At 34.7% G+C, this 25,694-nt stretch overlaps 1 protein-coding gene across 1 annotated transcript; it reads left to right on the top strand.

Moving 5' to 3' along the window:
• Positions 1–4,603: 4,603 nt before the first annotated feature.
• Positions 4,604–19,980, top strand: LOC136987239 (pyridoxal phosphate homeostasis protein). Its single transcript, XM_067284941.1, has 7 exons — positions 4,604–4,803; positions 10,702–10,809; positions 10,947–10,982; positions 11,067–11,142; positions 18,827–18,961; positions 19,032–19,273; positions 19,346–19,980. Exons 1-7 carry the CDS (start codon positions 4,723–4,725, stop codon positions 19,421–19,423), a joined length of 756 nt encoding a protein of 251 aa, XP_067141042.1. The 5' UTR covers positions 4,604–4,722; the 3' UTR covers positions 19,424–19,980.
• Positions 19,981–25,694: the final 5,714 nt, after the last annotated feature.

The raw sequence follows: 25,694 nt of genomic DNA, 5'->3' as shown, positions 1-25,694 counted from the left end.
CACGTACGATATTACTTTAGAACAATTTAAATCACCCAAATAAGGGCCAGTATCCCATAAAGTCCTCTTGAGAGGCAAAGCTTTTGGTAGAATTACATAATAATTTCTAAAATAAGGAAATGAACAGAACAAAACTTTTTGAAACTACTTTTGAATCACATAAAAAATATTCCAAAAGAATAAACGAATAAAAATTTCGTAATGATCTAAACAAACGGATGCCATGTCCGTAGACTGAGGAATGTAAAGTACAGTTTTCATGGATCTCGAAATTATATTTACCAATAATTTTTAATTGGCTGAAACTGCCAAAAATTTTTATTGGTAGTTACAGCCAAGTGTCTCATAAAAAATCCTCCAGAGAGGTAGCTTTTTCTTGTGATGCCATTATGTAAATCTTTTCATTCTGTAATGTGATACTTCTTAGTGTTACATCACAGGAAGTGAAGTTGATCGTTTTGTTGAGATTCTTCCTAGACTCGTGTAACACTAGCTTAGGCACGTGTAGAATTGTCTAAAATACGTTTTTAGACACTTTTACACTAGAAAAGAGAAAGAAAAACAATGTCGACTTCAAGCTTCACTTTATTATTCCCGAAGTATGAAATGGACGAAGTACGAAACATTAACGTACGCTTATTTGCATACCGATAGTTAACTAAAAACATCTCTAGATCAAAATCACTTTATTATTTAATTCAGTTGAAAAAATATTAAATGTATAAAAATTCCAAGACATTTTGAATATTTCACTATGAATTCTTTGGATAATGCCATAATAATAATATATCTGTTACGGGTGATTTTCTCGTAATAATACTACAAAGAAATTGCACATTCTATCATAAAGTTTTCGTCATGGAAACGAATATTTTGAATAATAAAATAATAATAATAACATCGAAAATAGGAAATTGCTGCAATAAAAAAGAGTAAAAAACCTTTTATTCCATAGCGACAATACTAAACACTACAAAAATTCGAATAAATTGAACAATTCGGAGATGTAATACGGACTTAAAATACTTTTATATCCTAAGCTTTATAAAATTTGGATATGATAAAGCCCAATATTTGAATTCCTCGTTGTATAAAGGGATTTATAAAATATTATTTTTACATATTCTACCCCAGTGGCGCGCCGTGACATTTGATGACAGGGAAGCTGTGTTTCTGTAAGAAGCCGACTTCCAGGGGCAATCAGTTAATTGCGCGTCAGTGATGGTCTAGGGCAGTGGTTCGTAACCTTTTTATACTCGCAGCCCACCAGATATTTCGTAGAAGGTCCCGGTCCGCGATTACTTACATTAAAAAAATGTTCTAATGTTCCTTTCTGTTTTTTGCTCATTTTTGTGGGTTAATTATAAATAATTAAAACTAAACACGCAATATAAGAAAGAAATGCACTATTATTAGATCCAAAGCCCATGCTAAAACTAAACTAAAACTCCCACAACTTGTCGTAAAGATTTTGCATAACTTTTGCAAAAATATATAAATTTTCTAACCCTACTACTAAGCCTACTATTTTTGCATAATTATTTTTTAAATTCCAAGCATTAATAGTTTCTTAGAATTACTTTGGAATAAAAGAAGTAAATACTGCGGTGTAAGTAGCGTATTTGCATTTATTTCTTCTGTACTAACAAAGTTGTATGTAGGAAGAAATAAAAAACAAATAAAAAAAACTAAATAGGAAAACTTTATCTTTCTTATTTCACTTTTCAATACGATATTCGGTTATACGTCAATTTTCTTTTTATTATATTCCAATTTTGGAAGTTGGAAATTATGCAAAATTTCCAGAAGGAAATTTTGCATAATTTGGCGGCCCCCCGGCAAACTTCTTACGGACCCCCGGGGCCGCGGCCCCCCTGTTAAGAATCACCGGTGTAAGGTCCATTCGTATTCATTTGTTCGATAAGCCAGTAAAAACCGTAGACTTCTCTAAATGTATTTTTAATATCACAATTACATTCCGAATCGCTAGCCACGATATAGGGGCTAAAATTAATAATAAATTATAAAAACTTACTCGGTGAAATAAAATTGCGATGGATATACATACCTGGTACAATGTATTGTTCGATTGTATTAATATACTTTTAAAAAAAATTATAATTAAAATATAGCTTCGTAAAGAAACGTACACAAAAATAACGTAAAATATTTTTTACTTTTTAAATTTTAAAACAATCCACTTACTGTTAGTCAAACAGCTCGATACGAGTAGCCAATGGATGGAATCGGAGACGGTCCAGGTAGGCGTGTGCGTGCCAAATCCCGAAGGTGCCGATACCGGTCGATGTCAAATGCCTCTTTTGTCGCATCACTAGTATATCTCAAAGGACGCCACAGGGCTGTTGTAAATTTTAACGTTTCTCACCAAAGCTGTAAAAATCTAAATACGTTAGACTTAATAGTCATTCGTTTTCTAACTAATTCGTTTTAATACCAGGTGTACACGGAAATCAGTTCCCCACTGTACCGAGCGAGTGATTGGTTCGGTCAAGCTTTTGTTTAAGTAAAATTTCGGCTCTTTCATCAGGGTTTTATTTATGTCCCCATTCCCCGATCTCTTAATTATTTAACTACTTCTTAAATAGAAATAAGTCGAAACCGGGTACTTTGTACCTGAATATCTGTAGTCTCGGGAAAACATTGGAAAGACAAATTTTTATGACAACGGATACATAAATCGTAAATTTAAGGAAAATAACTTCTGGAGCTTTTTTGTACCTTGTGCGTTTCATTCATTAAATTTGGTTGTAAACGATGATGCCAAAGTAACAGTTAATTTTTTAACACTGTACTAGAGTTGTACACGTTATTTCTGCATCCCCTTACAGATGGGACATACTAAATCGTAATATCACCGGTTTAACATCGAAATCCGTAAGTAATATAAGATGGGAGAGCGGAATAAACGCGGAATAAACATATCAAATATTTTAATGGATTTTTTAAAACTCCTGTCAACTATACGGAACTATCATAAAAACGTGCCAGTAAACTTCTATCGGTTGGGTTAAGTTATAAATCTAGTCTAGGGTGGACAACCTTTTTTATAACACGGGCCAGAATAGATTTTACGTTATTTCCGCGGGCCGTAGTAGTTAATCGACGCCTTCTTGTGACTCGTAATTTTTTAGTCTGCAAATACGAAATAAATAAAAAGTTAATTACTACGTTTATTTCTCTTATCGTTTTCGAAAATTACAAAGAATTGGAAAAATAACTATTAACTAATTTAATAATCTGTTAAAGATCTCGCGGGCCGGATAGAAACTTTTCGCCAGCCGTAGCTGGCCCGCGGGCCGGGGGTTGTCCGCCGTCGATCTAGTCTACTCGCGATTCGCATAATCGGGCGAGGGCGGCCGAATATCTAACGGGCAGGCGGCTAACAGCCCACAACCGGTCCGGGATATAAAATTAGAAGCTCTATACGTGTGTGTCGCTTCTACCGGCTAAACCGGGCGAGGTTGCTGCTCCGTAAACCGCATGTGCTAATGCCTATATGATCTGGCTGATTGGAGACTGACCCGGTTTCGACATTCCTCCCGTCACCGAATTATTCGAATATACAATAGCAATCTTATCGTTTTTTTCACACGTAGTATAGAAATTTGTAAATGATACATAATGCAGTAATAATAAAATATTAATTTTAATTAATGCGAAGTACGTTAAAATATGAAACCTTATATTTTATAAAATACGAGGGAAGGTCATTGGAAGGTGGAATCGGCGCTTCCATCGCTTCCAATGACGGCACGCCACTGTCACATAGTAAATTTCATTTTCTGGTATTTCTATGCTGGAGAGAGAAAGTACCTCTCGTCGTTCAAAACGAACGTTTTGTTTTCAAAATTTTTCATCGGCCATCTTCATTGCGTTCGGATTTCAGCAATTTTTTCACCAGTCTAGAAAAATGAATAATATTTTGTACTTTTGTAAGTCTAAAAGTTTAAAATCCAATCCTAGGAACGATGTTCCAATAGGAAACGGTCTACCAATGGCTCAGTGGGTAAAAACCACTTAATATTTTGGATTCGCACCTGGCCAGCTGGCTGGCCACTTGCATTCCGGATTTTTTTTTTTTTTAACGGAAGTAACACTTAAATCGAGACCAATTTCCTACAGAAAGTTTTTTTCAGAAAGCATTACCACACATATGTGTCTGGGGACCCGGGATCGAATCTGGACTGGCGGAAAAATTTCCAGGAATTTTTCGGGGGGTGGTCCGTCCGGATATGTCGAGATCCGTCCCTCACAACCCGGTTGCCCTACTGTGACCTAACCGAACCCATAACGGGTTTGCTATAAGAGGCCCTCTTAGTGCCCACAGGAGAAGAAGAGTTAAAAAAAGACAAATGTATTCGCTAAGGAGGCCTGCAGTCACTCCGTATTACAGCTCCATGGTCACTCCAGCATATGATAGCTTAATTTATTGCTACAGATGGTTAAAATTACGTTAAAAATTAACAAAAATAATAATAAAACATTAATTTACGTAATAAATTAAATTAAAAGAAAAGAAAAAATTAAATTACTCCGACAAAATTTTTGAAAATCGACGAGATGGCGCTAGCGTCGCAGACGATGTTGGCCGACAGAACATGTGATGTGGGGGAGAGGTAACATTTATAGGGAAGTCAATAAGAAAACTGTTTACTCTTTTAGCATCAGTGAGATGTTTTAACTATCTGACGAACGTCGAACATGAACGAGGATAACGAAATGGCAAAAGCTTTACGTTTAATTAACGAAAAGATACGGATGTCGTGGGAAAAGAGACCAAAGGTAATCGAATAAATGATATAAATCGTTAAAATGTATTTCGTGACTCGGTAATTGGACCGTGAGTTATTCTCTGTAGAGAGGGCGAGAAAACGCTCGAGGAGGCATAATTATACCCATTTTCGATTAAAAAAAACTATTACTATGCTCCTCCATCCTGTTTCTTGCTTCTTGCAACTGATGTAAGAGACTGGAAATGAAGGATCATACTTGTCCATCACTTCCAATTCTTTGCGGTAAGATTGCAGATGTGAATGATGCTGTTGAGACCTTAACACAGCTACAGAGCATGTCTGTGGGAGAAAAAAATTCAAAGGAACTGTGCCTCTAAGTGTGACCGTGAGATGTAGCCTTCCAAAATCTGCCTAAAGCCTACTTCTGGGTGCTACGGGGAGTCGCGCTGCGTGCTCCGCTAAACCTATTACGTGTTTAATGCTCGGTATGGTGCGGCAATCGGATGATAATGATATTTGTCGGTAAAGTATGACGAAAAGTCCGACGGCCGGTTTTTTGCGAGATGTTCGTCTCTAAATGCGGAACCTCGCGGCGCTAGTCCCGGTTGCGCTTGCGGGCAAGTTATTTTATAGGTGTGGCAATCGGTTCCTATAACAAATAATGCATTAACTTCTACTGACCGAAAACAGTTTTTACCTAGAATTGGTATTGCTGCCTATTCTCTGTCGTGTAGTTGTGTGCTTCGATGCAAGCGATGGCGAGCACCTTGGCACACTGGGTGGGAGCGGGCCCCCACACTCCCCGTAAAACTATATAATGTCAAGTACTCCACAAGCGGTTGAGTGGGCTACTCATAGCCGGCATAATCGTGCGGGATGAATAGTTAAATGTGATAGTCTTAGTGGAGCATGTGGTGTGACTCGTGCTTGCATGGCTAATTTTGGGGGCTATATCTTGCAAATGGTCACATTTAGAGGTCTGATTTCTTTGACTTTTTGCTCCTGTGAACATGCTCTAGCTCTGTTAAGGTCCCAATGGTGTCATTCGTGTCTGCAATTGTACCAATTGGATTATGTGACTTCGATGGCAGGAAGTAAGGCAATTTTATACAAACAGAAAAAAATTAAACTGATATTTTTTGGAAACGTATCAAAAAGGGAATTTAGATATGGATTCGAACTGACTGTAATTGATCATTTGTACTAATGGTAAGAAATGTAATGATTTTATACCTTTTCTGTTTCTCCTTTTGGAAACATGTAGCGTATACTTAGTGTACTATACATAGGGTTGCCACATACCCCATATATACGGGACTGTCACTGTATTTCATTACTCTGTCTCATATTACTATTTGACCCGTTTTTTCCCTAAACTATGCATGAGTTGGCTGGTGTGCGGCAGCACCCTGGATATAGAGTGTACTATTGCATATTTACAAGTAAGAGACATTGATATTGGCAACACTGAGATTCTATTCAACCAGTTTGTATATCTAAAAGATTATTTAGAGAAAAATAATACCAACCAAAACTGCGAAGCAACAATGAAATTGAGTATGGGAGAGAAATGGCTGAAATTTTTGGCAGATACAAAGCATATTGATCAGAAGTCGTGTCTAATAAAGCTATGCGAATATGTATTTGTCATTCCAGCCCACAATGCAAATGTGAAGAGAATATTTTCCCTAATGTCAATTCAATGGTCAGACAAAAAAAACATGTTGTCAGTGGAGACAATTGAAACAATTTTGATTTGTCATTTTAATTTTAAAATGACGTTTGCCCAATTTTATAATTATGTGAAAGATTGCTGATGATATAATTAAGAAAGTAAAATCAACTTTAAAATATGACTGGGCTAAAAAGGATTAGCCTTGCATTTTTTTTATTATTCTATGTGTTCATTTTATTAGATCGCTTAATTGATTTTTTTATCAGAGTAAACTAACCATTACCTACTCACTTTTTTCATGTTTTATTTATTTAGCACTTAAATAAACATCCCATATTAATTAATGCTTGGCGATTATGGCAACACTAACTATATAAGAACTTACATCGATGGGGTTTAAAGGTAAACATTAAGAAAACAAAGGTATTGGTGGATAAAGAATACTGGGAAGACCAAAACTAACATTGGGACTGATGGAAAGCAGGTAGAACAAGTAAGAAATTTTACTTATTTAGGAAGTAAAATCACAGATGATGACAGATGTATAAAGGAGATCAAGAAAAGGCTAGGACTTGTGAAACAAAGCTTTCCAAAACAAAAATCTATTAACGTCAAAACACCTAAGTTTGGAAGCTTTGAAAACATCATCCTGAGTTTTTTTTAATTGTTTCTTGTCTGTAGAAGTCAGCAAATAGTTACATTGTGTAATGAGTATATATGTACTTGACAATTCAGTAATGTTTCATTACTTGCCTACTTTAACTGAATGACATAACTGTCAATTATGGGATGACTCCTTTTGGTTCAAAGTGTAGCTTGCTGTTTTTTCTCGCACTTTTAATAGTCATTTTGCAACGTCTGACTAAATACTTTGTTAGATTAAAATCTAGAGCAGAGGTTCCCAACCTTTGTGTATTGACTTATTTTAAGAAACTTTTTCCATATACACACAGAATACTTATTAATAAATTCTTTATATTTTGGAAGTTTTGAAAATGATAGCCTAGTGAAAATATTTTCAAACATTTCTAAATGATTTTATTTACTTAATAATTAAATAATAATAAAATATTACTGTTGTGAAAACAAGTGTTTTTCCTGGAAATGACTGATAGAACTCATCAAAATCAGCAGAAAACGTAGAGTAATGTATTTGCAAATTTGAGATAGTTACCAAAATATTCGAGGTTAAAATTGCAATAAAAATGACTTATTTTAGAAATTCCAGTGCTTCCAGTTTAGAGGGAGGAAACTGCAATGACAAGCTTTTTGTGATTGCTTTTCAGATTGTCCTTCCAAAGAATCTTTCTGAAAGTTCAGAATTATTTTAAAAAATCTTCTTACTGATTACTTTGCTTGGAAAAACAATTTAACACTTGGATTGTTAAAAAGTTAATAATATTTATGCATGAGATAAATTAATATTATTCACCACTAAACTTAAATTTTAAATTATCATAATTATTGTAAGAAATTCATTGTAGCATTACTCATTGTTTGAGATGAGACAATCAAAATATTATAGCTGATAAAATAAAGTAAATATTTATTCATTCATTGTCATTTTGCACAAATTAATAAGATATTGTTTATCTTTCAGCTTTAATATCTAAACAAAAATTATTTATTTTGTCATTCTAGAATGTAATGCATTTGTGTACTGTGACATGCATAACAATATAGCTTTTTATTTACACAACCGCTTAAAAGGGGTCTTTTGACAATGCAGCAATCTGAGATATCCTTCTAACTCCGACAATTAATTAACAGAGACTAGGTAGATTTACATTAACAATTTCTTTTTATTAGATACATTTTTGCATTGGTAACCCTCTTCAGTCTACTAAATTATAAAAACCTGTTTACAAAATACAATCATTAATATTTTTAAAAATATATAAAATTTAATATTCACTTACCGTATTTTATGGACTATAAGTCGCACCTTATTTTTTAAGCAATTTTTTAAAAAAGTACCTATAAGACGCTACGGACTATAAGACGCACCTGAATTTTGGAGGCAATTTTTCGAAGAAAAAAGTTTGTCTTATAGTCCGTAAAATACGGTATATAAAAAAAGAAATTCGCAGTCGTCTTCAATGTCTTTTCACAATCACTAGAACACGATAAACGTCGGCAGAGTCGACCTTTTTTATAGGCTCTTTTCTGCCTATATTTATGTTATTGTTTTAGAATTTTTTTCTTTACAATGAAAATTTTAAATTTTAGGATGAAATGGATATTTTAAAAAATGTAAAAAATTTATATCAGTACTTCTTTTATAGGCAGGGAAGAGCCTATAAAAGAAGGTTGACTCTGCTGATGTTGATTTTGTGAGGTTAGCCGATTGGGTGGAAGGTGTCACGACAGTCGAGCGGTCAATACTGTCGTGTGGGAGTGGAAAATCTCACCGAGGCAGGTTTTCCACCTTAAACTGTTTAATATTACAAAAAATTTTTTACAACATTTTACAAAGTTTGAAGTAACCCAGCTCGGGAAGGAAGTTAAAAGTCCACACAAAAGTCCGACGTTCGGTAAGAAGTTTTTCCTTCTGTCCCTCGATGACGGACATTGCTATCGACGGCATGCGGCATAGCTTCGGTTGGAAGTCTTGGGAGAAAAGGCGAATCTCGGCAAGTATGGATGAAACTGGAGGGCGGAAGTTATTCCCGGGCTGACGGAAAACCTCCCGGCCTCCCGATGATCTCTCCGTCAATCACCAATTTACAGGATAAAAGAATGACGAACCAAGAACCTCTTGTCCTTGAAACGCACAGTTTTGTAAGTTTTTCCCTTAAAGCTGCCCTTTCATTGGTCCTTACTTGTCACCTGGTGACAATTCAAAACCGATTGGAGGGTGTGGGAGAGGTCAGTTTCGTGACTAAATATCACTCCTCTCCAACCACGTTTTCCTCGACTTTATTCTTTACTATCGTTTTAATGAAAACTTTCCTTGTTCAATCAAGACATTTAATTCCTCCTATTCATGTCTGAAAAGGAGATCTTTAATTTCTCAATTGATACCCACATTTGGACTTCCCAGTCGACCCCTGTTTGGGTCCTTACAATTTGATTGTTTTTCAGTGATTGTGAAAGGATGTCGAAGAAGACTGCAAAAGTCTTTCTTTTGTGTATGTCTTCAACGATGTAAATTTTTCCATTTTTTAAAATATATATTTTGTCCTGGATTTTTTTTCTTTACAATACAATCATTAATTTAAAAATTACAAATAAATGTAATCTAACAACTGAGCCCTAACAACTGAGTTAGCTCGAATTAGGAAGATAGCAACCAAACACGGGTACCCAACTCTGACGCACTGTTTATTTGAGCAATACCAACGCTTGAAGCACGCCTCCACTGTGAGTGATAATGCTGACTTAGAGTCTGACAGTTTGACATGTGTTCCCATCATGTTTAACCTGTATCTTAAAGCAGTGCATACACAGATAGCCAGCAAGCATCAGATACGGGTAGCATACAGGAGATGTCCCACGATTTTCGACATCCTACGAAATGAAAAAGACACTCCAGATTGCACCAGACTCCCCGGTATCTATTCCATCCCGATTAGAGACAACAGGTGGGGCAAGCACTTATTATACATCGGTTCTACCAAGCATTCCTTAAATACCCGTATAAGGGAACACCGAGCGGATATCCGGCACGGGCGGCTCTCTACTGCCCTTGCTATGCATATGCGTCCGATCCAGATGTCGAGGCACAGTTTTGATAAAGCTGCAGTCATCATCAACACATCCCACCAAGACCATCTTAAGTGGCTAGAAACCATAGCCATCTATAATATAAAGCTGGCCAGGTAGCTTTGTGCGTCAACCGAAAGGAGGAGCCGAGTCTGTTGCTGGCCTGGCAATCCCTATTAGATTCCAACCCGTAGCTACCTCCACCAGCATATGACTGCGCATGTGAGGCGAGACTGACTTTGTCGAAATGACATTCCATCCCGTTGAATTCCATATGCTCCATTCAGAAGCATTCCTAAGCTAGTCGACCTGAGGAAGAACTGCGAGATAGTTCGAAAATGTTTATCGCTCGCTGTATACTTTATACACATTATGCACCAGTAACAGGTTTAAGGAAGTGTGGATAATTACAGTCATTTAAAAAGGTAGCATTGGCTTTGGAAGAGCTGTATATATGTTGCAGTGAATTATTGATTTTTTACAAACATTTTAAAGCTTTAAATTAATTTAGTTTTTTCAATAATTATTTCATACTTAAGAATTATAATTTCATTATATTTTTTACAGGATTTTGCTAATTCTTTGCCTCGTCTGGTGGCCGTTAGCAAGACCAAACCTAAGGAAATGATCATAAATGCTTATAATAACGGACAGAGACATTTTGGCGAAAATTACGTAAGTTATCATCACAATAAATCTTTACAGAGATATTTTGTTAGAATTTGTATAGAATAATAATGGTAAAGCACTTTAAAGAAATAAATTTTAATCAAAATAAAGAGAATCAAGCAATTTATTTTTAAATGTTCAAGGTTTCAGAAATTGTTGAAAAAGCAAATGATCCAGAAGTAAGTTTTATTATTTCTATTACATATCAGTTATTAAGTTGTTTACAAATCTTTGAATTAATCTCAAATTTTAATTTATTCTAGATAATTGAAAAATGTAAAGAAATACAATGGCATTTCATTGGACGTTTGCAAAGAAACAAAGTAAATAAATTACTAAGTAAGTTTTCTTTAAATTATATTTTTTAAAATTTAATTGTAATTTAACTGTATATTGAATCCAAGCTTTTCTCAATTCTTAATACTTGTTAATCAGTTCACACAAGCTGTTTGACTAAAGTCATTAATAATATAGAATGCAAATGCTTTTTATTTTCCTGTCTATTATAACATGGTAATTGTGTCAAATTTCACCCTCTGGATTTTTTGTAAATACAGTGACATTCTGTTAACTTAATTAAGTATAATTAAACATGCATCTAGATCGGTGATTCTCAACCACTGTGATGCGGCACTTTAGTGTGCCATGAAATTTTTCAAATGTGTCGCCACTACAAATACCCGTACGTAAGCGACATCAGACAAGTAGTTCAATCGGTTCTACCTTCCTAGAGTGCATTTAGAAATTGTAATTGGTATTAACGGTAACTGCTGGTAGTTATCGAGGCATTTAGCAAATGCGTCGTAAATAACCAACTGCATTTAAAAATCACTGTTATGACATCACCAGTTGTCCTGTGGTATTTACTGAAGTAACCGTGCGTGCTACCAAATTTTTAAATTATTAAGAGCGTACCGTGAAGAAAAAAGGTCGAGAATCACTGATCTACATAATAATTTTGGTGAAAAAATGAGATATATATTTTACCAGTCATATTAGAAGGAAGGAGGCATGAATTACTCAAAGAATGATTACCATTTTCTTTCTCATTGGAACCGATGCAGTACCAGATTATTGAATATTCTGCCTTACCAGACAGTGGAAGTTTTCCAGTTTTTTTTTCGATCCCCTAGTCACAATACATATCTTCTCGTGTAAAACTGTACAAATCCATTTTTTATGAATGTTTAACACATCATTTCATTGTTTTCAGGCTATTCCTACACTTGGTTGGCTTGAAACAAGAAAACATTCCATTCTTACGTTTTGCTTTGTACACTTTTATTGCATATAAATACAGGCAAACTTTAATTATCAAAGTACACAAACCATAATGTACTGTAGCTGTTTTTGTGAAAATTATTGATTCCAAGTGTGGTAAATATTTTTGTTTCTCATATCAAACCCTTGCATTAGTGTCTTTGGAAAAGTCTTGAAAAATCATGCACAAGCTATCACCTAGCACAGCATCATGTCTTGACATTTCTCATCTTTCCAAGAACTGCATATTTTGAGCACTTTTACATGAAAATCTTAACTCTGAACCTAATCAGCGTACCTATAATCGCCAACAATGAGCTTGACATGGTAGCTTGATATCGATTTATCAGCATACTGGATGCTGGATTAACAGAATTTCATTATATTGACATTTTGAGATCCCCTAAACTCAAAAAGTAAAAAAAGAAGGAAAAAACAAATGGAGAAAAATTTCCGGAAGGGGTGTGTGCGTTGACATCTATTTCGTTTAACATCTCAGGATGGGGTAAAGATTAAGGAACAAAATTTTGCGCGGTAAATTGTATATATGGGACATTTGATACTATTAAATTTTGGGTTCCCTTAACCTTCTGTTTGAGTGCCAACTTCTTGTTAAGTTTGTCTTAAATTCTACTTAAAAGGTTGTTATAAGTTATTCTTGGAGAACTGGAACTGATTAATTTAATTTACCTTTAATTATTACAAAAAACCACCCCTCAATGTTTCACAATAATTGTTTTTAGTAACTATCATTTGTTAAATATTTTTAGAATGTTTTGGTATTTAAATCTATTGCTATCAAAATATTGCCTAAACTCTGGTTAATATTCAAGTTTTTGATATTTTTCTCATATCATTAAATATGAATTGAGTTATTATTTAACTTAGCAAATTTTATATGTTTAAAACCCAAATGGCACAATTCTAGGGTTGTCTGAGGGGGTGGGTGTACAATTTGGGGGGTTCCTGCCCCTCTCAGACAACCCTAGAATTGTGCCACCCAAATAATCTCATTAATAACCTAAATTATTTATTTATATAAGAAATAATATACAAATGCACGTGCTTCAAATTTGACTGTTCGTTTTATACCAAATAGATAGATAAACAACAACTAACCCGTTATACATAAAGATCAACAACTGCCGAATTATCGGGCTAGCAAATTCGGCTAACTCTAGTACCAAATTATCTTAATTTATTAATATTACTATAGCCATTTGCTAGCCCGATAATTCGGCAGTTGTTGATCTTTATACCAAATAATTTGTACTTGTAGGCCTACCATAAACAAACTTTACTCACCTGTCAAATTAAGATGCTGCACAATCAACTTCCACTGATTTTCCTTCAAATCGACGTCTTTGTATCTCCGATCTATTTTTATGTATAAAAACGGAGCAGCCTCCATTTCTTCTAAAAGTTGTTCTAGATTTACTTTACACCGAGAAGACACTTGTGTCACCATCGTGAAAACAAGAACCACGTGACAACTAGAGAGAATCCGATCGGTGGCAAAATTTTAGCGAAAAAGTTTGACAGTTCCGAACTTCGAAGCGATTTGCGAAATGGTAAAATTTGCCGGAAACGACGTCGTGTCTATGTTGTTCACTTTTGCCAGCGAATCGTACTCGGGGTGAACTAAGCTTAAGCAATACTTTCATCTGTAAATATGTGCTAAGTGGTTTGAATGGTGCCTGTAACATTTCTTTTGGCATATGCTTTTTGATCTGCAGTTCTTTCAAAACATTTTGTGTAGAAACCTATTACGAGTGCCAGTACTATATTCAATAACTGTACAAACGATACTTTTGTCCTTCCCGACACGAAGGTTTCCAATGCCAAGTAGTCTAATGCTACTTTTCTTATAAAATATTCCAAATTTCTTGTGTTTCAGTCTTTATGTATAAGCTTAGGAAGTGTGCAAGACAAAAACTCAAGTACACTATACTGCAAAACACAGTTATAGGTTCTAAGAGTGCAGTACAAAAACTCAAGGTCAACTTCATAGTTGACCCTATGGCATTACATTTTCTATGTGGATTTTCTTTTACAATATAAAGCCAAAATAAAATTGAAACTTATTTGTAATTTTGAGAAAACAAAATTAGAAAATATAAATTTATTTAGAATAATAAAATCAAATGAATAAGCTTGAGTTGGCTTATATTACATGGAACATTGCAAACAGAAAATTTTCATCAGAATTGGAATAGCTGGAAGGTTGAGGAATAGTCCTTAAGAGAAATGAATTTTCATTATATTGTTCTGATGAATCAATTATATGTTCTGGTAAACCATGGAAAAATTTTATTTTTAATTTAGCTTAAAGACTTGTAACACCTTATCTATTTCTATTGAAAGTCCGGATAGTTTCCTAACGGTGCGTTACATAAACGAGGATTGGGTTAGTGCTGGGCCTGGACTTTATGCGGGCAATAAGTAATGAAAATTGTTAATAACTCAAAAAACCAAAAATAATTACTAAACGTAATAACAAAAAATTTATTTATTCTTCTCAGCCCGAGTATGTATAATAAGAAAATAAAGTTGTTGTTATATTTTGAACTTTTTTCTTTATTTCTTTAGCACAATGAAGTGCAATCAATCAGACACCAGGCAGTTTTCCATTCTTTATTTATCCAATTTTAGTTAATACGCATTTCGAGCTCACAATGCCCCTCCTCAGTTAACTTCTGTTCACTGATTCACTTTTTTCACTATTCAGTATACTGAATAGCAAATCACAGAATAGTGAATAGTGAAAAACAGTGAATCAGTGAACAGAAGTTAACTGAGGAGGGGCATTGTGAGCCCGAAATGCATATTAACTAAAATTGGATAAATAAAGAATGGAAAACTGCCTGGTGTCTGATCTATTGCACTTCATCGTGTTAAACAAATCAAGAAAAAGAAAAGACAGAGTTTCAAATTTACAAAAAAGATTTTTTATCAAATACAAAAAGACGACTATATACAAGAACTTTCTCGACACTTGGGGATTAGGGACTTAGTTACAGTTTAATTTTTATCTTAGAATTATCTCCACAAAACCGACAAGCAAAAATATGAAATTGAAATCTATCAAAAATTCACAAAGAAATCTTACAAATTAAATTCGTGTAACCGTCACCAAGAAACTTCCAGGTCGTCAGTGGAACTTAAACCTTGCTTTCGGCGTGCTTCACTGCCTTCTTGTGGCGATGTTACGTGATTACGCCCGCTCGACCCTACTTACGTACTTAAATGTTAGCCACTCGTTTAATTCTACTAATCTCTCTTTAAGTCATGTCGTTTCCCTTACATTTAATTTTTTTAAAATTTTTCGTTGTGCCTTTTGGTGACAATTTGGGCCCGGGAGATCGTTCTTTTAACTTCCCGTGGAAGTCTTCCCGGAGACGTCGTTTCGTGGTTCGACGACCTAATCGGTTGCCCCCGGCAGTCGTCCTAATAAGGTGAGTTTTATATTTAGGATTTTGCCTGGGGAGATGTGATAGTCTACCCTTAACAAAATAAAATGTTCCAAGATAAATAGAATAATGAACTAAAAATAATCCCCGAACAAAATAAAATGGTTCGGAATCTACTCCTTACAGACTTTGTTTATTAGCCACGATTTAGGCACACTTTGGAACTGAAATTTTGTCACAGACAAATCTGGAACTGAACATTTACTCACAGTAAACTGAGTAAATGTTTACTGGTTAGTTCCAGATTCATCTGTGACAAAATTTACAAAGCAATATAAATGTGCATTTTACCCAAAAAAAGTTTATTAACGATTATTTTATTGAAATATTGTAAAAAAACAGATACCATTAAAAAGCAGAATGGTCAGTTTGACTGCCACTGACGATTTGTGGTAAATGCAATACCGACAAAAAAAATTGTAGCCGACATTTATATTTTAAAAATAAATTTCTAACAGGTTAACCACTCAGCAGTGAGGGACGTATATATACGTCGAGGGCGATCGTGTGGCAGTGGTGAGGGACGTATATATACGTTAAATTCTTTTGGGGGTATCACCAAAATCTAGCCAAAAACTACCGCAAAAAAAAATTCACATAAAAAATGAATTATGTAACAATAAAAAAAGACTTTTCTTTACTAGACATAACTGTTTACAAATACTTTTTCTAAAACGGAAATGAGAAAAATTGCGTGAAAAAATACTTTAAAAATTTTTCGGGTATATTCTCCACTGCTAAGGGATAGAACCATACCTGACTCTCCCACTGCTGAAAGGTTAAGAAAAATAACTCCCATTAAGATTAGCATAAGTGGTTAAAGTTTTATGGGGACTAGAAATTCAATACCGATCAACTGACTGGTTTGGGTCCTCCAGTGTTTACCGCTCAGCAGCGAGGGACGTATATATCCGCTAAATTCTTTTGGGGTATCGCCGAAACTACCGCAAAAAAAATTCACACAAAAAATGAATTATGTAACAATAAAAAAAGACTTTTCTTTATTAGACATAACTGTTCACAAAATTTTTTCCGAAACGGTAATGAGAAAAATTGCGTGAAAAAACACTTTAAAAATTTTCCAGGTATATTCTCCACCACTAAGGGATAGTGCCATACCTGACTATCCCACTGCCGTAAGGTTAAGGAGTTGGTCGAGAAAACCCAAGTAATAACATTTCTCATCATCAGATTCAAACTTACTTGATAAAATGTCTGACTGATTCCTTAAAAAATGAACATTCTGTCTAGATTAACAAGAGAATTAACTTGGTTTATATACATGTAAATACGTTAAATTGGCTTAATGTTAGCTTCAAGATACTAATTAATAATTGCCTTAATTCTATTCTAGGTTTTTGATATGCTTGGCTATTAATAATTGGGTTATAATTTATACATACTGCCATCTTAACATTTGTCTTATAAATTAGTTAGTTACTAACCAGTTTAGTTAGTTGTCATCATTTGGATTGTTGACAAGTTTGCAATTTTTTTATCAATATTTTGTTTTCTATTAAGTTATTAATGATAAAACAATATATCTGTGAAGAAGTAAATCCAAACCAATTAGCTACGGTTAATATTTATTATACAGATTAATTATATTGTTATGTGGGGCGATTGAATCAAAAGTTGCAGAGAGTAGACTCGTGACCCGAGAGTCGTTGCTGGCAATTTATTTATTCAATTCCAAATGTTTGAGATTTAAGCGTTTATTGCAATGCCTAGGAGTGGAAACGTGGCCAACTTGTGGTGTTGCTAAAGCTTTACCGAAAGGAGTAGACTATTAGTTTGTAAGTTACTTAACACGCTCACGGCATCGGTAGATAAACGTTTAGGCAGCTGCCGGGCGTTACGAGTTGTGGGTGACTCGCAGTCTGTTTTAATATAGGACGGCACGGGTCACCTGTGCTTCGTACTATTAAATTAATATCTTTTATTGCACGTAATAAAATAATATCGATATATCAAGTATGATGCGCCGCCCCACGGAAAAACAAACAACGATGTCTGTTGCCCTAACTAGACGTGTCCGTACGAGTCACGTGTGTCTTGTAATTCTATGAACGTGTTAATTACATCTCGGATGTTTTTGCTTTATTGGTCGTCATCATCTTGAAACTGCCATTTCTAATCAAATTTGTTTCCACTTAAAAGATTTATTAAGTTATTTATATGTTGAACATATATAATGTGAATCCCAGAATTATTGTTACATATAATTCTCTAATTCACATTATAAATTCTAAATTGTTAAGGAATGAAATAAAATTAGCAACTGTGCAATTTACATTAGTGTGTCAAAGAGCTAAGTAATTGGATTTGTTATTCCTGATAATCAGTCTTGAAGGTATGTGGATGAGTAGTCTTATAATTTATTCAAAATTTAATTGGCAAAAAATATGTATCAATTTGCATTATGATGTAAGATTAAATGATACCGAGTACTTCTTGTTTAGTAGTGCAGCAAACCCTAGAACAAATTCCGACACAAGGTTTGACCATTAGTTGTTGGAACTTTAACAAGATGAAGAAAGAGTTAACTGATCAATTCCTGGCTTGATTATGCATGCCAAACACAAGCATAGACAAGTCCAATTTTGTGCTTATCGTAAGCCCAAAACTGTCTAATCGATTGCAACCGGGGCACATTTAAAGGATTGTTTTCTTTGAGTCGAGCATCGGTTTTGTGCCCAATCCGGCCACTACTCACTCGAGCAAAGCCAGATCGGACCAAAAAAATGTCATTTTACTGTCGGATATAAATCTCTTCTCGACACGCTCGGTTACGTGTGTCCAGTTTATAGCTTCTGGCAGTTTGTTTGGCAATATTACAATAAGTAGTTCTCATTAATTGTAGAGAAGAAATATGTTTCAAATAAACTGTGTGCTCTATGGCACTTTGTAATTTGGTTTCTGTTAGAAGTTTGCAATAGGAGTTAACTGGAAAATTGGGTCTTCTCCTGAACTAAAAAATAATTAGAAATTTAATTAAATCTTTCCCATTTTTATCAGTAGTCCCTTATCATCAGATTTCTGTTTTCATTTCCTACATTCCCATTTAGAATTATCTTGAAAAGTCTCATTCACTCTCAGTTATACTGTAAGATGATCATGACTTGTGCCTTACACAAATTTATTTTCAGTTCTGTGATGTTTCTTAAGAGTTTAATCAATATAAATGTAATTAGCTTTGAGTAATAAACTGACAATGTTCTGAATATGAGTATAAAACATGCCAATTTAAAATTTACATACATATTTATTTATTTTAAATTGTTTTCTTCTAGCCACACCCAATTTATACCTAATCGAGACGATAGATTCCAAGAAGCTGGCCGAAGCAGTGGATAAATCGTGGAAAAAATTGGACAGGGGGCACAAGTTGAAAGTGATGATTCAAGTAAACACGAGCGGAGAAGAAAGTATTGTATTAATTTCCTTCGTTTTTACTTTAAAATACGTTTTACTTATTTAAAATTTATGTACGAATAGATAAAAACGGAGTAACTCCACGGGAAGTCACGGATTTGGTTGATTACGTGCACCGAGAGTGCCCGAATTTAGAATTTTCCGGTCTCATGACCATAGGAGCGCTAGGTCGCAACGTTGCCAGCGGTCCAAATCCGGATTTCCAGATTTTAGTTCGGTGTAGAAAGGACGTCTGCACGGATTTAAAATTAGACGTTTCGGAAGTGGAATTAAGTATGGGAATGTCAAACGATTTCGAACACGCGGTAAGTTTGTCGTCGAGTTTTAAAATAATCCATTTTATACGCCTGAGCAATTTTGTAAATTTTTATTTTCAGATCGAATTAGGAAGTACGAACGTCAGAGTGGGAAGTGCAATATTTGGATCTAGAGTCCAAACAGAGAACGACAAATGAGGTCTGTATACAAATTGGATGAGGATGTCTGTTTTAGAACAAAATATTGCATGTATAAACAGTATATTTTAATAATAGAATTGTTATTTGAGGATGTAAAATGCAGATATTTATGTTCAATATATTTATTGTAAATCAAGTTAAGATTTATTTATATAGATTACAAAATATCTATATGTGGTATCACATTATTCATGGAGTTAAGCTTTAATGTAAAAGTTATATGCACAAGTATACACTAGTGAAAATGCCTTAAAATTGATGAAATTCTGAGTTCTGGGTTTATTCCAAAATGAATTTTTCAATTGAAACCACTCTAGAATGAGTGCTGTGTAAAATAGAGTTGGCCCCAGTAGTTTGATCTGCTGTGGCATAACCTCATTTTGTGTGTTGAGGTGATATTTCCATTAAGACATAATGTAATCAATACGAGAGATGGGAACAATCTTCACAAACTGTTCCCATCTCTTTGTGCATAACACTTCACAAATACATCACAACATGGTGAAATTTTTGTTAATAGTGACTCCTTGCTGTATAAAATTTTTGTTACATCATGAATGTTGCAAGTTCTCAATTTTGTAATTTGTTAGATGAGTTGATGAATACAAAAGGTAAAATAACCCTTGATCTAAAGTCTCAAGCTCAAAATTTCCGGTTATGAAATTCTTGATTCGAAACATGTCATACTCCATAAGAGTTGGTTTGGACCGAATAAAGAAAAAGGAAGCTCCCTGCTCGACTAGTAAATCCCTTGTATCGAAAAACCGAATACATCCTCGATAAGGCTATATATGATGTTTCCGACAGTCTTGCCGCCCGACACTTATTGGTTTGTTTCAATACTCGTGTGGAAGTGCCGTTTGCATCTCACCGAACTAGCTACTTGCAAATGTTTCTCTTGTCAAGTGTAACTGTTGGAAACATCATATATAGCCTTATCGAGAGGACGGGTATTCGGTGCATTTTACACATAATAGCTAGCAGCTCGGCTCAAAACACAATAGGAAATTTGCCCGGCAGGACAAAGCCTCTACTTACTGGCTTGTGCCACAGTTGGTTTTACATTTATCTGTAAACAGGACTTGTAAACTCAATTGAGACAACTAGGAAAAGAGACCAACTAATCAAACAAAGTGAGATATCCTTCTGATGAATTCCGACAGTGTTATCTTCCTTCGACGTGTTCCTGGAAAAGAATGACCCAAAGATCGGTCTGAGTATAAGTTGACCTATAATTACAGTTGAGCCTATAAAGGATCTTCTTCACTCCCCAGTCTGGATGAAGAGACAATAAAAGCCTCTCGAGGTTCTGTTTATACACGGGTAGCTGCGGTTCTAGACGTGGCCCCGGTAATAGCAAGGCATGTAGGTAAGGTGCAAACTTTGGAACTTGATAAACCTTGCAAAGCATCCTAGGTGCACCAAATTATGGTAGCAAAGGTAATTTTGAGTTAAACCATCATAAAATTCAGAATAGGATACAAGATTGCAGCTCTTGGGATATTCCACGAGTACTTCTACGTAAGAAGAAATGCCCGACTTTGTTTGGCACCATCTCGAGGAAATGGAGAGGAAATTTATGCAAATACCTATAGGCATACGAAGGGTAAGTTTCCCAATGTCTTTAAAATGAAAGACATTAGGCTAAGATTTGAAAGCCTTGGCTTTGGAATAGTACTTACCAACCAGTCTCAGAAATAAATATTGCATTATCTGGCCAGCAAGTCGGAAATACGCACGGCCACGGGAGATGCCACAAGGAATAAGATATTGACTCAAAACTGCAGGCGGGCCAGAATAATACCATTTAGTGTAGCTGACTTAAATGGAGGTCAAATGATTTAATAGCCCATATTTTCAGCACTGGAAACTGCCTCCTAGCAAACTTCAAGATTACCTATTAGGTATGGACAAGGGCTTAGCAAATACCAAAAACTCATTAGAATCTTCAATTCTGGAGCTTAAGAAGAGAACCTTTAGTAAGCAGTGGACAATTTCCCGAACAGAGGCCGAAGGATTACCACCGAAAAGAATCAAGGGATCCGGTTTAAAACACAGAAGTCTTAGCACCTGCAGGGCAAGGAGAATAATAATAAATGTAATTTTTGGAATATTGCAAAACCTAACTCTTATGCCGTCTGGACGGCAGAGATAATAAAGACACGACCGGCCACTCCAAGGAACCAAGTTCGTAACTGCAGAAATTTCTGTATGTGCCACCCACTTTAGAATAGGTAAATCCTCAAAAGGGAGCTTCACAGATCGGGAAGAGTTCGTACTACTTACTTTTTGAGGTCTCCAATTAAAATAAGACACATCGTATCATTTAAAATACAAAAAATAACGGATTTTTCTTATTCGTACCATTGCGTCTCTTGTGTATTAAATCGTAACAAATGTTCTAGTGGCCCCCATAAAATGATCTTGAACGTTGAGGTTTGTACGATTATTATTAATGTTTAACGTGTTTAATATATATTTTTACATTTGTCGTGTGAAATTTCCCAAATCGTATTTTGATCACATTACATTAATCTCAAATCCAAATTACATTTAACTTTTCACTATATTTTATGTTCCAATTTAATGAAATACTTTCATTTAGATTGAGATTATCTGTCACAAACACTTTTTTCAACATTATTTGGCTTTCTCTACCTATAAAATTAACTTAAAATCATATATTAACTGATTAAGAACTCAATTGTGAATTTTCATGCCACTGGAGAGTTTACAAAGTCTGGCTTCTCTTTTGGTTAAGTTTAATGGATTATAAATATACATATGTTATTTAATTTTATAGTATGCTTAAAAGACAAATTATATAAGAATTATTTCTTTTTCCGTCTGCTACGAATCCTTTCTTCTTTTATGCCATGTTCCTTGGTCTTCTATTCTTTTTTGCAATTCCTTCCACTTTTAGATTCGTTTACTTCTCCGGATGCTCGAACCCGCAGTCCGAACGATCTGGGTTTTAGTATGGGTTGGATCCTTGGAAAGTTTTGCAGGTGGTTGGAATCGGACGAGTCGAACCCGGATGCTCCTCTGCGAGTCGGACCAAATTGGCAACGGATACAAAAGAAAGGCCCTCGTAGCCCGAGTGGCAGAATTTAGTGTGTCCTCTCGTCTCTAGGGTTCATCTGTCTGTATTTTACTATTTTTCTTCCAATTATGACAACTTGCTTTATGCATTTAGTACAACATGTCACGTTATTCCAAAAACAACTCGCTGTTCCCAAATTCTCTCTCTGCAGTTTCATAAGAAAAAACTCTCCCCCCATTTTGTAGCCAGATTTAATTATTTCAAAGAAAGATATTAAACAGAAGTTTCAAAAGTATAAGCTATAAGATCAATATAAAATTTTTTGCACTGACCATTAATAACTTATCAAACTTTAACAGAAAGTTTTTGGCTTTCTAATGTGCTGTTACCGTAAAAGAGCACCAATACATTTCGGTTAGACTTTGTTACTCAAAAATGATCTTATTATGGAAAGAAAACTCAGACTGGGGAGTTCCCAATCTAGGACGGGTAAAATGTCCAAAAATAATTTTACAGATCACTAAAATTATGTAGGCATTGCAAACATTTGGTGTGTACTATGCCATTTAATGCATAATAAATCTAAAAGCATGTCTCGAATACATACATACAACAATTATCCGTATCAAGATAAATGCACATAGAAATAGATTGATAAAATTTTGTAACAGTTTTGTTTCCAGAGTGATCTAAAGCGGTGTACTTTGGATTGGTTGTTTCTAAAGTGAGTGATGAGTAAATCTAGGGGTATGAAATGAAGCAAGGGGAATACTGAATGGTGATCATAGGCAAAGGTTGGGTAACTAATAACCCTCCCATTTCCTCTGTTAAAAGGGTAAAACAAAACATTAAACACAATGGTTTCCAGATGTGGAGAACAATGTACAGTAAGGATACAAAATGTGAGGTTTGTAGAAAAATTTTTCTAAGAATATTTCCAAGCCTTTCTCGCACAAGCGAAAATGTGTTAAGGAGTGTTAGGTATAAGTTTATGGAACCGAAGGGTGCTGGCTCGAAAAAGTTTGGGAATCGCTGCTTTAGACCACTCCGAAGAAACTTTAAACTGTCATAACTGACTTTTGGATCAACCTGCATATTATAATAATTAATAAAATTAACATTAGAGTTATTCAAAATATCTTTATTTTAAAAATCTTAAATATTCTTTACAACAAATTATTCTAATGATAAAAATTATTTTCTAGTAGCAATAATTAATTTAATAATTGCATTTCTATTGTTTTACATGATTTTTCCGGCACCGAGACGGTTTAATTATACAATTATCAAGTTTATCGTGCCAATTTTTTAATTAATTAATTTAAGTACTTTTGGATTACTGAGGAAACACACATTATGTCTATGATAACATAACTTTTTAAATTATTATAGCTCTTTGGAAGATTAAATGAGTATAGATGTAAAGCTTGGTTAAGAGTTTGAAACTCTTTTGTAACGACTTCTACGTAATTTCGCTTTACATCTTGACAAATATCGGTCGTACGTACAGACATACTATTTTCTGTAGTTAAAAAATATTAGCAAAATTGCCACTATTCTTTAAGAACGGTGGTCGTCTTGTAAACTTTTGTGAGGGATTCCAGTTTGAATCCGATTCGAATGCTTAGTCTAGAGTTCTTCGTGTGGCGGCACGAACGTCTCCGAAGTTCCGAATGATAAGAACTTGCGGGACGAGACTTCGACTGCAAGACGGCCTCGACGCGTACGTGGCCAGACGTTCTGCAGAGCTCGAGAGAGAGTCTGGGCGGGAAGCTTTGGAAATTTTTTACGGGCAGTCCGTCCTGGATAAGTCCAGTCGCGTTCTTCGCCGTCGGCTTTGTGGGTCTGGCCAAATCTATAATGGATATGATTAAGAAGACCCTTTTGGTGCCCTTGGAGTGGAAAGAGTATTATTTAAAAGAAAAAACCCTCAACATGTTTGTGTTGCCACGAGGACAATGTGATCTGTCCTGTTCAAGCTATTACTCAAGTAACGCAAAACTAAGCAACCAAGACGTGTAATTTTCCATATTCGATTCTAGTCGGGCATTATTCTCCGTTTGTACTCAAAAGGGATGATGGACCATCGTTAGGATTTTCGATAATGGTCAAAACCAAAGCTGGCAACGTGCAGAAGTTTAACGTTGCACAAATCAAATTATTACAATGTCTGTTGTGCTATAATTTGTAAAACAAATTAAGACTGCAAGATGGAAAATTTTGGAAAAACTTTTGTTATCACTTCAAGCAATTACCAAATGCTTTGTAATCTTGTTTAAAGAAACAGGATCTCGATAATTATTGAAGTTTATTACGGCACTCGGCAAGAGTTCCGTCCAAGTAAAGTAAAATGCCTCGCAGTCCGTTTATTATTAAAAGATTACTTTCGGAGGAATTGTTACGCACAAAAATCCGTTAAGGGATCTACTCCGAATTTGATATTTAAAAAGTAACAGAAATCTGTACATAATTAACAACACAAAATGAAACTCGACTAGTTCTCGAATAATTTTCTGTAGGGCACGATAAAATTAGCTCTGTTTAATTTAAATGTCATAAACAATACATTGACAGACTTATAATTGAAGAAATCTGGAATTTTACTTTTCCTGCAATAAAACCTTCTTCAACTATTGCTTAACAAGAAACAGTAATTTATTGCAATGTCTAAGCTTAAAATACAAGAGTTGGCAAACTGTATTTTGCCTCGGATACACGCGAATACACACTCGTTATTTGGTCTCGAATCTGCATTAGATCGTGATATAAATTTATAAAGTGTAAATCTTCTATAGAGGAGCCTTACACAATCTAAATGACTACTGCTATTGTTACAGAGATTTTCGTTAGTCTTTTATAATTAGCTTACCCAATCTATTTTACATTGAGTGCAAACTTTTAATCTTGGTTCAAACTACTGTTTATTGAAATTGTAGTTTAGAGTATGACTTGGTTAATACAGAAAATATAATTTTGAAGCCAGTTTACAACTTAGTTTCAATGAATGAAATTTTACTTTAAAAGTTTCTCTCCCTTCTGATTTTACTTTGATTAAAAAAATGAGTATAACAAGATAGTAGAATTAAGTGTGCAAATTAAGCTTCCGACCAATGCGTACCATTAATATTAAAAATACGCACGCAAGTCTCAAACGATTACGATATAACCAAAATAAAATCAATTTTAGAATGGAAATTAGTGTTTTTCCAACCAATTTGGCCATCT

Source organism: Centruroides vittatus, unplaced genomic scaffold (assembly GCF_030686945.1).
Source record: "Centruroides vittatus isolate TY-2023 unplaced genomic scaffold, ASM3068694v2 contig_1216, whole genome shotgun sequence".
Taxonomy (NCBI): Eukaryota; Metazoa; Arthropoda; class Arachnida; order Scorpiones; family Buthidae; genus Centruroides; species Centruroides vittatus.
This window is presented reverse-complemented; position numbering and strand designations above follow the sequence as displayed.

Bases quoted from the DNA above. Each gene is read 5' to 3' on its own strand.
- LOC136987239 (XM_067284941.1), top strand. From the start codon at position 4,723: ATGAACGAGGATAACGAAATGGCAAAAGCTTTACGTTTAATTAACGAA. The intron at 4,804-10,701 runs GTAATCGAATAA...TATTTTTTACAG, and splicing joins CGTGGGAAAAGAGACCAAAG to GATTTTGCTAATTCTTTGCC. The intron at 10,983-11,066 runs GTAAGTTTTATT...AATTTATTCTAG, and splicing joins AAAAAGCAAATGATCCAGAA to ATAATTGAAAAATGTAAAGA.